At 39.4% G+C, this 12,201-nt stretch overlaps 1 protein-coding gene across 3 annotated transcripts in view; it reads left to right on the top strand.

Moving 5' to 3' along the window:
• The window catches only part of Tex10 (testis expressed 10), a 46,135-nt gene that overhangs the window by 26,377 nt on the left and 7,557 nt on the right, over nt 1–12,201 (top strand). For all 3 annotated transcript variants that reach the window (NM_001106653.1, XM_039109450.2, XM_006238034.5), the window contains 3 exons: nt 355–443; nt 1,247–1,380; nt 11,219–11,299. In NM_001106653.1, the coding sequence (NP_001100123.1) occupies nt 355–443; nt 1,247–1,380; nt 11,219–11,299 (304 nt within the window). The remainder of the gene's footprint in view (nt 1–354; nt 444–1,246; nt 1,381–11,218; nt 11,300–12,201) is intronic.

Here is a 12,201-nt window from a genome sequence, read left to right as displayed (position 1 = left end):
TAAATGAAGTTAAGACAGTTTACTATGGATATATTTGCAATAAAGGAAGTGCAGAACTGGGATTGAGGGACAGTGAAAGGGCATTTGGAAGCCCTGGGTTTAGTCTCTGGGGTCCTATTTTTTTTTTAAATAAACCATGGTTTATTTATTTTACATGCTCTAATGTTTTGCCTGTATGTATGGCTGTGTGAGGGTGTTGGATCCCCTGGAGCTGGAATTATAGCTTGTTGTGAGCTGCCATGTGGGTGATGGAAATTGAACCTGGATCCTGCAGAAAGGCAGCCAGTGCTCTTAACCACCCGACCCCTCTACTCTTTAAAACCAGACTGGTAATAATTCTTTTGTTTCTTGTAGATCATCTTTTTCTGGATGGAGCCACTCGGTTAATGACTGCTTAATGACTGATGTGGATTATCTCAGCTTCTTATTTTCTACACTTACAGGTAGCCACGTTAACTTGCCAAGTTAAAAAAAGAATACATGGCTATGTGACTGACTATAACATACTTCTTCAGACCATGCTCTTGGAAGTATGGTGGTCTGAATGGGAAAACAGCGTGTTGGGCAGGCTCTGTGGCAGTCTGATCATTTTGAGAATTATTAATCAAGAGGGTCATTGGCTCATTGTGTGGGTTGGACCAAGAATAATAGAGCTAAGAAGGACATCAGAATTATGTTATATAAGGTATCCATGTTCAGAGTGTGGAGTTGAATCCACCTCCCACTCCACCCTTTTCTCCCCACATAAACAACTTAGAGCAAATAGGAATAACTGAAAAGCCCTGACGACGTATTGTATAAGAGCATGCAGTGTTGTGTGTTGGAGTGGAGCGTGCTGTTGCTCTTATGTGTTCATTTGCTGTTTGTTTTCTAAGATAGGTCTTCCCTGTGAAGTTTTGGTTGGCCTGGAACTCAAGAGATTCCCCTACCTCTGAATCCAGAGTGCTGGGATTAAGAGGGCCACTCATTTTCTTTGTTAAAATTACTGTTTTATGCCTTTTTAAAAGAAATGAAGAGTGAAGCTCCCCGTGAGCGTGGTAAAAGTGTGTTTGCTGTGTGTTAAGTTGGGTCAGGTTACGTCTTTTGCGTGTGTAGTTCTTGTGAGCTTTACAGTTTGTGACTAGGATTTAACTCCTCAAGACGCTGTAGGATGTGGAGCAGCAGGCGGCAGAGGAGGGCTGGTTGCGGGTTATGTATTACTGCTGGGGTTTGTTTTTCAGCTGGTTCTCTTTGTCACCTGCATTAGGGTTTTCAAAAGAGGAGCTGGCCTGGCTTCAGAACCTTCGAGGCGTTCCTCATGTCATCCAGACATCACTTTCCCCTGTGCTCCTCTACCTTACAGACTTAGACCAGTTCTTGCACCATTGGGACATAACAGAGGTAATAGCACACCCAGAAAGAAACTGTTCATTTCTGCAGTCCTGCTTGAGTCACAAATGCTTGCTGTGTGCTGTGTGTAGGTGTGAGGTGCTGCTAGACAGAGCAGGGTAGAGAGCTGTCCTCCGCTGGAGAGGATAGCCGTTTGTAGCCGTAAACCCCTGTGTTCTGAAGTGGGAGAATATGTATACAAAGATCTTTGTGCTAGAGGATGAATTTAACTTAGTTATTGGGAGAACTTAGGTGGGGTGGCATTTTTGAACGTGAGTTTTTAAACCAAAAAATTGCTCACTGGTTTCTTTGATTTTTTTTTCTTAAATTAATATGTAGTTTTATTAAAGCTAAACTTAGGAAGACCCCAATTCTTTTTTTAAGTTTTGAAGCAAGCATACAGATCTTGTTTAGTTAATTAAAAGCAGATTCTGGTTTATAGTTTGTACCTTTCTTTTTTTAAAAGATTTATTTATTTATTATATGAGTACACTGTAGCTGTCTTCAGACACACCAGAAGAGGGCATCGGATCTCTTTACAGATGGTTGTGAGCCACCATGTGGTTGCTGGGAATTGAACTCAGGACTTCTGGAAGAGTAGTACTCTTAACCGCTGAGCCATCTCTCCAGCCCCTAGTTTGTACCTTTTATCTTAAAAAACAGACCATTCAAAAACTTTAATAGGTTCAGTATTTGTTAAACCTTCAGAAATACTAAATTCTATTGATACCTAATAAATTTACAAGTGTAAATCTTACTAGCATGTTTCAGTATTAGTGAAGATACACAGTGAAACCATATGTCTAAACCAAGTTTTAGCATGGAATTTTAAGGGTTATCTTTTATACTAAAAAGCAAATTTATTTTAAAAGATTTTTAATAGAACAAACTCCAAAAGTTATAAATATTATTGCTAAGGGTTTTTTTTTGGGGGGGGGGGAGTGTGAGTGAGTGAGAGAGAGAGAGAGAGAGAGAGCGCGAGCGCGCACGCGCTTCTCTACCCATTTATGTATTAGTTAAGACCTGTTGACTTTGTAATGTCTCTTTTGTGGATACTGCTGTAGCAAAACTTACTGAGACAGCAAAACACCATTATATGATGTATTTATCCCTGTGGATCGTTCCCAGTGTGATGCTGCTGGATCATACCATAATTCTACTTTTAGTTTTCTCTTCATCAGGGTAATATAATTTTCTAGGGACTCGCATCTTAAGAAAACCAACATTACTTTAATAAGTATTTAAACTCATGCCTTTTAATTTTGTCAATTCATTCAGTAATTGTTTTATCATTAATTTTATACATGGATGAATTATTTCATGATTGCTGAGTCCCATTCTCAGAACTTGATTATGTCTTGGGAAAGCTAAGGCTAAAGCATGTAACTTTAAATAAATCTTTTTATCTTTATTTTTTATTATTATCATTTTTTTTCAACAGTCCAGTTGTTATCCCCCTCCTGGTCCACCCTCTGATAGTTCCTCATCCCATTTCTTCTCCCCTATCTCCAAGAGGATGCCCCAACATACCCCCATCCCCACCTCACAAGGCCACCTCATCCCTTGGGGCCTCAAGTCTCCCAAGGGTTAGATGCATCTTTCTCACTGAGGCCAGACCGGGCAGTCCTCTGCTGTACATGTGTTTGGGGCTTCAGACCAGCTAGTGTATGCTGCCCGGTTAGTGACTCAGTGTCAGAGAGATCTCAGGGTCCAGGTTTGTTGAGATTACTGGACTTCCTATGGGACACCCTCTTCCTCAACTTCTTCCAGCCTTTCCCTAATTAAATCACAGGGGTTCCACACTTCTGTCCAGTGGTTGGGTGTAAGTATCTGCATCTGTCTCAGTCTCGGAGGGCAACCATGCTAGATTCCTGATTGTAGGCACACTATAGCATCAGTAATAGTGTCAGGCCTTGGAGCCTCCCCTTGAGCAGGATCCTAATTTGGGCCTGTCACTGAACCTCCTTTCTCTCAGACTCTTCTCCACTTTTGTCCCTGCAGTTCTTTTAGACAGGATCAATTCTGGGTCAGAGTTTTTGACTGTGGGATGGCAACCCTATCTTTCCACTTGATGTCCTATCTTTCTACTGGAGGTAGATTCTACAAGTTACCTCTTTCCGCTGTTGGGCATTTCATCTAAGGTCCCTCCCTTTGAGTCTTAAGATTCTCTCACCTCCAAGGTCTCTGGTACATTTTCGAGGGTCACCCCACCTCCCAACTCCTGAGGTTGTATATTTCTGTCCATTCTGCTGGCTGTTGGGTCTTCACTCCTCCTCTGCCCCTCCCGCTCTCCTCTCCCACCCAGGTCTCTCCCTCCCTTTGCCTTTTGTGGTTATTTTCTTCTCTCAAGTGGGATTGAAGTATCCTCACTTGAGCCCTTTGACTTGTTAACCTTCTTGAGTTAATCTGTGGATTGTGTCCTGGGTATTCTGTACTTTTTTGGCTAATATTTACTTATTAGTGAGAACATAACTTGTATGTCCTTTTGGGTTTGAGATACCTCACTCAGGATATTTTCTAGTTCCATCCATTTGCCTGCAAAGCTCATGATGTCCTTGTTCTTAATAGCCGAATAGTATTCCACTGTGTAAATGAACCACATTTTCTGTATCCATTCTCCTGTTGTGGGACATCTGGGTTGTTTCCAGCTTCTGACTATCACAGATGAGGCCACTATGAACATAGTGGAGCATGTTATGGCAACATGGCGTGGCATCTTTTGGGTGTATGCCCAAGAGTGGTATAGCTGGGTCTTAAAGTTGATCTATTTCCAATTTTCTGAGGAACCTCCAGATTGATTTCCAGAATTATTGTACCAGTTTGCAATCCCACCAACACTGGAGGAGTGTTCTCTTTCTCTACATCCTTGACAATATGTGCTGTTACCTGAGGTTTTGATTTTAGCCATTCTGATCATTGTACGGTGGGAATTTCAGGGTTGTTTTCATTTACATTTTCCCTGATGACTAGGGACTTAGAACATTTCATCAAGTGCTTCTTGGCTCTTAGAGATTCCTCTGTCATGAATTCTGTGTTTAGTTCTATACCCCATTTTTCGATTGGGTTATTTGGTTTTTTGGAGGTTAGTTTCTTGAGTTCTCTAGGTATTTTGGATATTAGCCCTCTATCAGAGGTGGGGTCAGTGAAGATTTTGTCCTAATCTGTAGGTTACACTGATTTGTCCTATTGATTATTTCCTTTGCCTTACAGAAGCTTTTCAGTTTCATGAGGTCCTTTATCAATTCTTGATCTGAGAGCATGAGCCATTGGGGTTCTGCCCCTCCCCTTCGTGCCAATGAGTTCAAGGCTCTTTCCCACTTTTCCTAATATTAGATACAGTGTATCTTGTATTATGTTGAGGTCCTTGATCCAGCTGGACTTGAGCTTTGTGCAGGGTGATAAATATGGATCTATTTTTATTTTTTTAAATAAACTGCCAGTTAGGGCAGCACCATTTTTTGAAGATGCTTTTCTTTTTTCCATTTCATATTTTTGGCTTCTTTGTCAAAGATCAAAATGTCCATGGGTATGTGTGTGTGTGTGTTTATATCTGGGTCTTCAATTCTGTTCCATTGATCAGATCACTTGTCTGTCTCTGTACCATGTTTTTTTCTATTGCTCTGTAGTATACCTTGAGGTCAGGGATCATGATTCCCCCAGAAGTTCTTTTATTGTTAAGAATTGTTTTTGCTATCCTGGGTTTTTTGTTTTTCCATATGAAGTTGAGAATTGCTCTTCTCATGTCTTTGAAGAATTGTTAGAATTTTAATGGGGATTCTTTTCAGCATCTAATGAGATGATCATGTGATTTGCATTGAATCTGTAGATTGCTTTTGGTAGGGTGGCCATGTTTACTATTATTCCCACCAATCCATGAGGATGGGAGATCTTTCCGTTTTCTGAGGTCTTCTTAATTTTCTTTCTTCAGAGACTTGAAGTTCTTGTCATACAGATCTTTCACTTATTTGGTTAGAGTTACTCCAAGGTATTTTATTTTATTTGTGACTATTGTGAGGGGTGTTGTTTCCCTATTTTCTTCCTCAGCCCATTTATCATTTCTATAAAGGAAGACTACTGATTTGTTTGTGTTAATTTTATATCCAGCCACTTTGCTGAAGTTATTTATCAGCTGTAGGTGTTCTGATGTTGGCTACTGGTTTGCTGTATATTGCTTTTGCTATGTTTAGGTAAGGGCCTTGAATTCCTGATCTTTCCAAGACTTAAAAATGAAGGGCTGTTGGATTTTGTCAAATGCTCTTTCAGCATCTAATGAGGTGATCATGTGATGTCTTTTCTTTTAGTTTGTTTATATAGTGGGTTATGTTAATGGATTTTTGTATATTGAACCAGCCTTGCATCCCTGGTAAAGCCTACTTGGTCATTGTGAATGATGGTTTGATGTGTTCTTGGATTCAGTTTTTGGGAATTTTATTGAACATTTTCAATCAATATTCATAAATAAAATTGGTCTGAAGATTTCTTTGTTGGGTCCCTGTGTAGTTTAGGTATCAAGAGTGTTTGTGGCTTCATAGAATGAAGTAGGTAGTGTGCTTTCTGTTTCTGTTCTATGGAGTAGTTTGAGGAGGGGTGGTCTTAGCTCTTCTTTGAAGGTCTGGTGGAATTCTGTGCTAAAGCCATCTGGCCCTATGTTTTTTTTTTTTTTTTTTTTTTTTTTTTTTTTTTTTGGTTAAGAGGTTTTTAATGACTTCTATTTCCTTACAGGATATGGGCCTGTTTAGAAAGTTTACCTTCTCTTGATTTAACTGGTATGTGGTATCCATCTAGAAAATCATCCATTTCATCTACATTTTTTCAGTTTTGTGGAGTATAGGCTTTTGTAGTAGGATCTGATTATTTTGAATTTCCTCAATTTCTGTTATGTCTCTTTTCATTTCTGATTTTGTTATTTTGAATATTCTCTCTTTCTCTCTCTCTCTCTCTCTCTCTCTCTCTCTCTGTCTTTCTCTCTGTGACTTTTAGTTTGTCTAGGGGTTTATCTAGTTGATTTTTTTTTTCAAAGAACCAGCTTTTAGTTTTGTTGATATATTTATTTATTTATTTTCATCCTCCTTTTTGTTTCTATTTAGTTGTTTTCTGCCCTGAGTTTAACTATTTCCTGCCTTCCACTCCTCTTGGGTGTGTTTGTTTGCTTATTTTATTATAGGTCTTTTAGGTGTGATGTTAAGTTGTTGGTATAGGATCTCTTCAATTTCTTCAGGAGGGCACTCAGGGCTCTGAGTTTTCCTCTTAGCACTGCTTTCACTGTGTCCCGGAAGTTTGGGTTATTGTGCTTTCATTTTCATTGACTTCTAAGTGGTCTTTAATTTCCTTATTTCTTCATTGAGTTGAGAGTTGATCAGTCACCATGGTATGTGGCTTTTTTTGTTGATTTTGTTGTTATTGAAGTCTAGCCTTAGTCCGTGGTGATCTGGTAGGATGCCTGGTATTATTTGAGTCTTCTTGTATCTGTTGAGGCTTGTATTGTGTCCGATTATATGGTCAATTTTGAAAAAGGTACCATGAGGTGCTGAGAAGAAGGTATATTCTTTTGTTTTAGGGTGAAATGTTCAGTATATATCTGTTAAAATCATTTGGTTCATAACCTCTATTAGTTTGACTGTGTCTCCATTTCCTGTTTCAATGACCTGTCTATTGCTGAGAATGGGGTTCATTATTAATGTGTGGGGTTCAGTATATGTTTTGAGCTTTAGTAAAGTTTCTTTTATACATGTGGGTGCCCTTGCATTTGGAGCATAGATGTTCAAATTGAGACTTTATCTTGGTGGATTTTTCCTTTGATGAATATGAAGTGTCCTTCCTCATCACGCTTGATAACTTTTGGTTGAAAGTATTTTATTGGATATTAGGATGGCAATTCTAGCTTATTTCTTGGGACCGTTTTCTTGGAAGACTTTTTGTCCAGCCTTTATCTCAGAGGTAGTGCCCTTTGTTATTGAGGTGTGTTTCTTGTATGCAGCAAAATGCTGGATTCTGCTTGTGTCTCCAGTCTGTTAGCTCATGTCTTTTTATCGGGGAGTTGAGTTGAGAGCTACTAGAGATGGATGATCCTTAGTCCTTGTTATGTTTGTTGTTGTGGGTAGCATTAAATGTATGTGATTCTCTCCTTCTGGTTTTGTTGTGAGACCATTTATATCTTGTTTTTTCCTTGGTGTAGGTGTCTTCCTTGTGTTGGAGTTTTCTTTCTAGAATCCTCTGTAGGGCTGGATTGGTAGATATTGTTTAAATTTGGTTTTGTCATGGACTATTTTGTTTTCTCTATGATGTTTGAGAGTATTGCAGGGTACAGTAGCCTGAACTGGTATTTGTGTTCTTTTAGGGTCTGCATAACCTCTGTCTAGGCTCTTAATGGCTGTTAGGGTCTTTGTTTAGTTGTCTGGTGTAATTCTGATAGGTCTGCCTTTATATGTTCCTTGGCCTTTTTCTCTTACAGCTTTTAATATTCTTTCTTTGTTCTGTACATTTATTATGTGATGAGAGGATTTTTCTCTTCTCGTTTAGTCTATTTGGGGTTCTATAGGCTCCTTGTATATTTATGGCCATCTCTTTGTTTAGGTTGGAGAAGTTTTCTTCTATGATTTTGTTGAAGACATTTTTGGGTCCTTTGAGCTGGGAATCTTTGTTCTCTTCTATTCCTATTATTCCTAGGTTTGGTCTTTTCATTGTGTCCTGGATTTCCTGGATGTTTTGGGTTAGGAGTTTTTTCTGTTTTGAATTTTCTTTGGCTGGTGTGTTGATATCTTCTTCTAAAGTGTCTTCTACGCCTGAGATTCTCTCTTCTATCTCTTATATTTTGTTGTTGATGCTTGCATCCGTAGTTAACCTCTTTTCTAGATTTTCCATTTTTAGAGTTGATTTTTTGCCTCATCTCAACTCTCATGTGTAGGCATAAAGTGTTTGCAACTTACTTTTAATGTTCAACTTCTCCCCTTGCCCACTACCCACCAGAGGCAGTGGAAGAGAAATGTTATTAGGATGTGGGGGAAGTGGATCTCTTCATTGAGGGAAGCTCACTCTTCTCTGTCATCAATTCAGTCCTGTAGCAAATACCAAATAAGAATCAGCTACTTCAGTCTAGTCTTCTCAGCAGGCAGACATCATGCACAAACCAGCAGCTGTAATTAAATCCTGAAAAAATTGCTAGGCTCACCAACCACCCCCAAGGGCACTGAAGCAGCAACAAGTCCAAGAACCTCATAAGCACAAGCACTTTATTTGGCAAGTTTCTTTCAATGGTGGAGTTACCACAAGCGGGGCTCAATAATCCTGTGTAAGGCAAACCAATACATGTGTGTAGTTAGTGAAGAGTAGCAAGGTGGAGTAAACCTAACCGATGCTCAGTGCTTGTCTCCACTGACTGTGAGGTCAGATTTACACTCCTTCTTCAAGAGTCCTTTCAAGTGTCCGCTATAGCAAAACATCCTTTCACCTGTGTCTGCTTCAGGAAAACATTCTTTCACATATCTACTTTAGCGAGACATCCTTTTACCTGTGTGCCCCAGCAAAACATCTTTTGTCATAAATGACTTACCAAAGAAACTAGAAGTTTCCACCTAACCAAATTTTTTTTTTTTTTTAAATTTCTGTTTAGTGTTTGTCTGGATAACCTGTCCATTGGTGAGGGTGGATGTTGAAATCTCCCAATATTATTGTGTGGGGTTCAATATGTGATTTAAGCTTTCATAAAGTTTCTTTTACAAATGTGGGTGCTTTTTGTGTTTGGGGCATAGATGTTCAGAATTGAGACCTCATCTTGGTGGATTTTTCCTTTGAGTATGAAGTGTCCTTCGCCATTGCTTTTGATTAATTTTTGGTTGAAAGTATTTTGTTAGTTAATTATTAGAATGGCTATACCAGGCTGCCTCTGGGTTTCATTGGCTTGGGAAATCTTTCCAAGCCTTTACTCTGATGTGATGTCTATCTTTGATGTTGAGATGGGTGTTTGTATTCAGCAGAAGGATGGATCCTGTTTTCCCATCCATTCTGCTAGCCTTTGTCTTTGTAGGGGAACTGAGTCCATTGAGAGAGAGAAATGACCAGTGATTTCGAATTCCTGCTGGTGGTCGTGGTGGTGGTGGTGGTGGTGGTGGTGGTGGTGGTGGTGGTGGTGGTGGTGGTGGTGGTGGTGGTGGTGGTGAAGAGATTGAGATTGAGATTGCTTCCCTTTGTTGGTTTTGCTGGTGTGATTATTTCCTGTGTTTTCATGGGTGCAGTTAACGTCATTGTAGTTTTCCTTCTAGTGCTATCTGTAGTTGTGGATTTATGGATAGATAGATACTGTTTAAATTGACTTTGTCTTTCAATATCTTGTTTTCTCTATTTACGGTGAATGAAAGTTTTGCTTAGTATACTAGTTTGGGCTGGCATCTGTGGTCTCTTTCAGTCTGAAGAGTATCTGTCTTGTCTAGGCCCTTCTGGCTTTTGGAGTCTTCATTGAAACATCAAGTATAATTCTAATAGATGTGCTTTTATATGGTATTTGGCCCCTTTTCCTTGCAGATTTTAATATTTTGTCTCTGTTCTGATTATTATGTGGCAGCAGAATTTTTTTCTGGTCCCATCTATTTGGTGTTTTAGAAGTTTCTGGTATGTTTATAGGTATCTCCTCCTTTGGGTTAGTAGTTTCTTGTATGAGTTTTTTTTTTTTTTTTTTTTTTTTTTTTTTTTTTTAAATACTTTCTGGACCTTTGAGCTGGGAGTCTTCATCTTCTACTCCTGTTCATAGGGTGCACAGTGTCCCAGACTTCCTGGGTGGCGTGTGTTGGGAACTTTTCAAATTTAACATTTTTTTGACCTATGTGTCAATTTCTTCTATCATATCTCTATTCCATGCCATTCTTCCTTCCTTTTCTTTTGTTCTGTTGGTTATGCTTGTATCTGTAGTTCCTGTTTACTTACCTAGATTTATTGCTTATATTTCTATTTTCAGGTCTTGGATAGTTTTTATTCATTTTCTTCACCCGTTTTTGTGTTTGTGTGTGCGTGGTGTGCACGTTTTCAAAGGGATTTATTCATTTCCTTTTTAAGGGCCTCTGTCATCTTTATAAGATTGATTTAAGATCATTTTCCTGTGGTCAGCTGTGTTAGAGTATCCAGGGCTTGCTGTGGTGTGTGGGTGGTCTGTTGGTGCCACGTTCCCTTCCCTAGCTGTCGTGTTCTGTGCAGGCCTTTAGGCATCTGGGTTTGTGGTAATTGTAGGTTTAGGTGCTGATTTCTGAGTTTATTTTTGTTGGATGGATTTTCGTTTCTTGGTTTCTGTTTCTCCTCTGGTCTTCTGGCCTGAGTGGCGTGTGGTTCTGGTGAAACAGCGAGTCCTCAGGTTCAGTAGGGTGTTTCTGCTGAGGTTTTGATGGCCTGTGTGAACTCTGGGGTTTGTGGTGTTTCGTGTTGCCTCTGAAGTTCTAGGAACTGGTGTGGCCTCTGGGGTTCTGGATGGTGTAGCTTCTGTGGTTTGAGGAAATGAAGAGTGAGGAGAAATGTGGTGGTGGTGCTGTTGGAACAGCTGGGCTGGCTCTTGTGGCATGCATTTTCTACTAAGTAACTACAATGCTGTTGTTAAGTATTTGATCCTACACTTTGGGCCTTTGTGTTGTAGCAATTAAGAGAAATATAGTCTCCATCTTCCTAAGCTAAGAAGATATAGATGTTTTTATATATACTTCGTAGATGTTGTATTGTGTGTGTGATGTCTGTTTGACCCTTGTTATATGCATCTACAAAATCAAGGTTTTGTTATGTTTGCTGTTGATATATAAAGTTGCTTTAAAAATTGTGTAGAACTTGTGTTCTTAAATGCCGTGATGCAGTTACTGTTTTTCTCTTTTTTTGACAGGCGGTTTGTCACAGTTTATTGGTTATTCCTGCCCGAAGTCAGAGCTTTGACATCATGCAAAGTGCCATCAGTAAGCATTTGGTAAATATCCTTAATTTTGTGTGTGTTTGTTTTCTTAAGTAAAATGAAATTTATCTGTCATGGCATGAAGTGGTAAGAACTTTTGCTGGCTGTTGCTAAGTCTTTAACTGAGAGGGTGATGTTGGGAGTGAGTGGAGGGTGGCATGCGTTCTTTTTGTTAAGACCTTATTTTCTGTATTTGTGAAATAAGGGACCTGAGAATTAAAACCCAGTCATTGCTGAGTTAATGTCAATGAGTGTGTTTGGGATCCAGTAGATTGTGGTTCAAAGTAGGGATATTAAAGGCTTAGTCATTGGAGGCAGTGGGTTCAGCTTTGAGATGGACTTGTCTTCCAACCCGTAAATTCACATTTGTATGCCCTCACTAGGTCTTTAAACTTCTTCTAATGTTTACATTGTGATATAGGTTTGGTTTTGGAGTATGTTTAATTACAACATTAAAATGAATTTTTCTGAGGATTCACTTTGACTAATCTTAGAGTCATTTCCATCACCCTCTTCCTCCTTTAAGGTCAGGTTTCCCTTGAGTTGGAAGAGAATGCACTGTTAATTCTAAGTCCCTTTCCTTGCTGTCACACTTCTAGCTCTTACTCTCTTATGGTCAAAGATGTGTGCTTATTTTTCCTTCTCTGCCGCCAATCACAGGGTTTTGCTTTCATGTGCCCACATTTGTTGTGGGAAAGGGCTACATCCCAGTTAGTCTTGGCCCCTCTTTTCAGATTACCCTTTAGAGGAGGTCCCCATCTGTCTGTGCAGTTGTGGATTGTGTTCAGCCTTAGTGACAGTGCAGTGCATGCCCGTGGTCGAGATGAATGAGTAAGCATACCATAACAAACCTTTTCAAGCTTCTGGGTTTCTTTCCAGTGAGTGGCTTAATGTTAATATATAAATAATATCGCTTA

This window comes from Rattus norvegicus, chromosome 5 (genome assembly GCF_036323735.1).
Source record: "Rattus norvegicus strain BN/NHsdMcwi chromosome 5, GRCr8, whole genome shotgun sequence".
NCBI classification, from domain to species: Eukaryota; Metazoa; Chordata; class Mammalia; order Rodentia; family Muridae; genus Rattus; species Rattus norvegicus.
The sequence above is the reverse complement of the archived record's forward strand: the minus strand, read 5'-3'. Positions and strand labels throughout refer to the sequence as shown.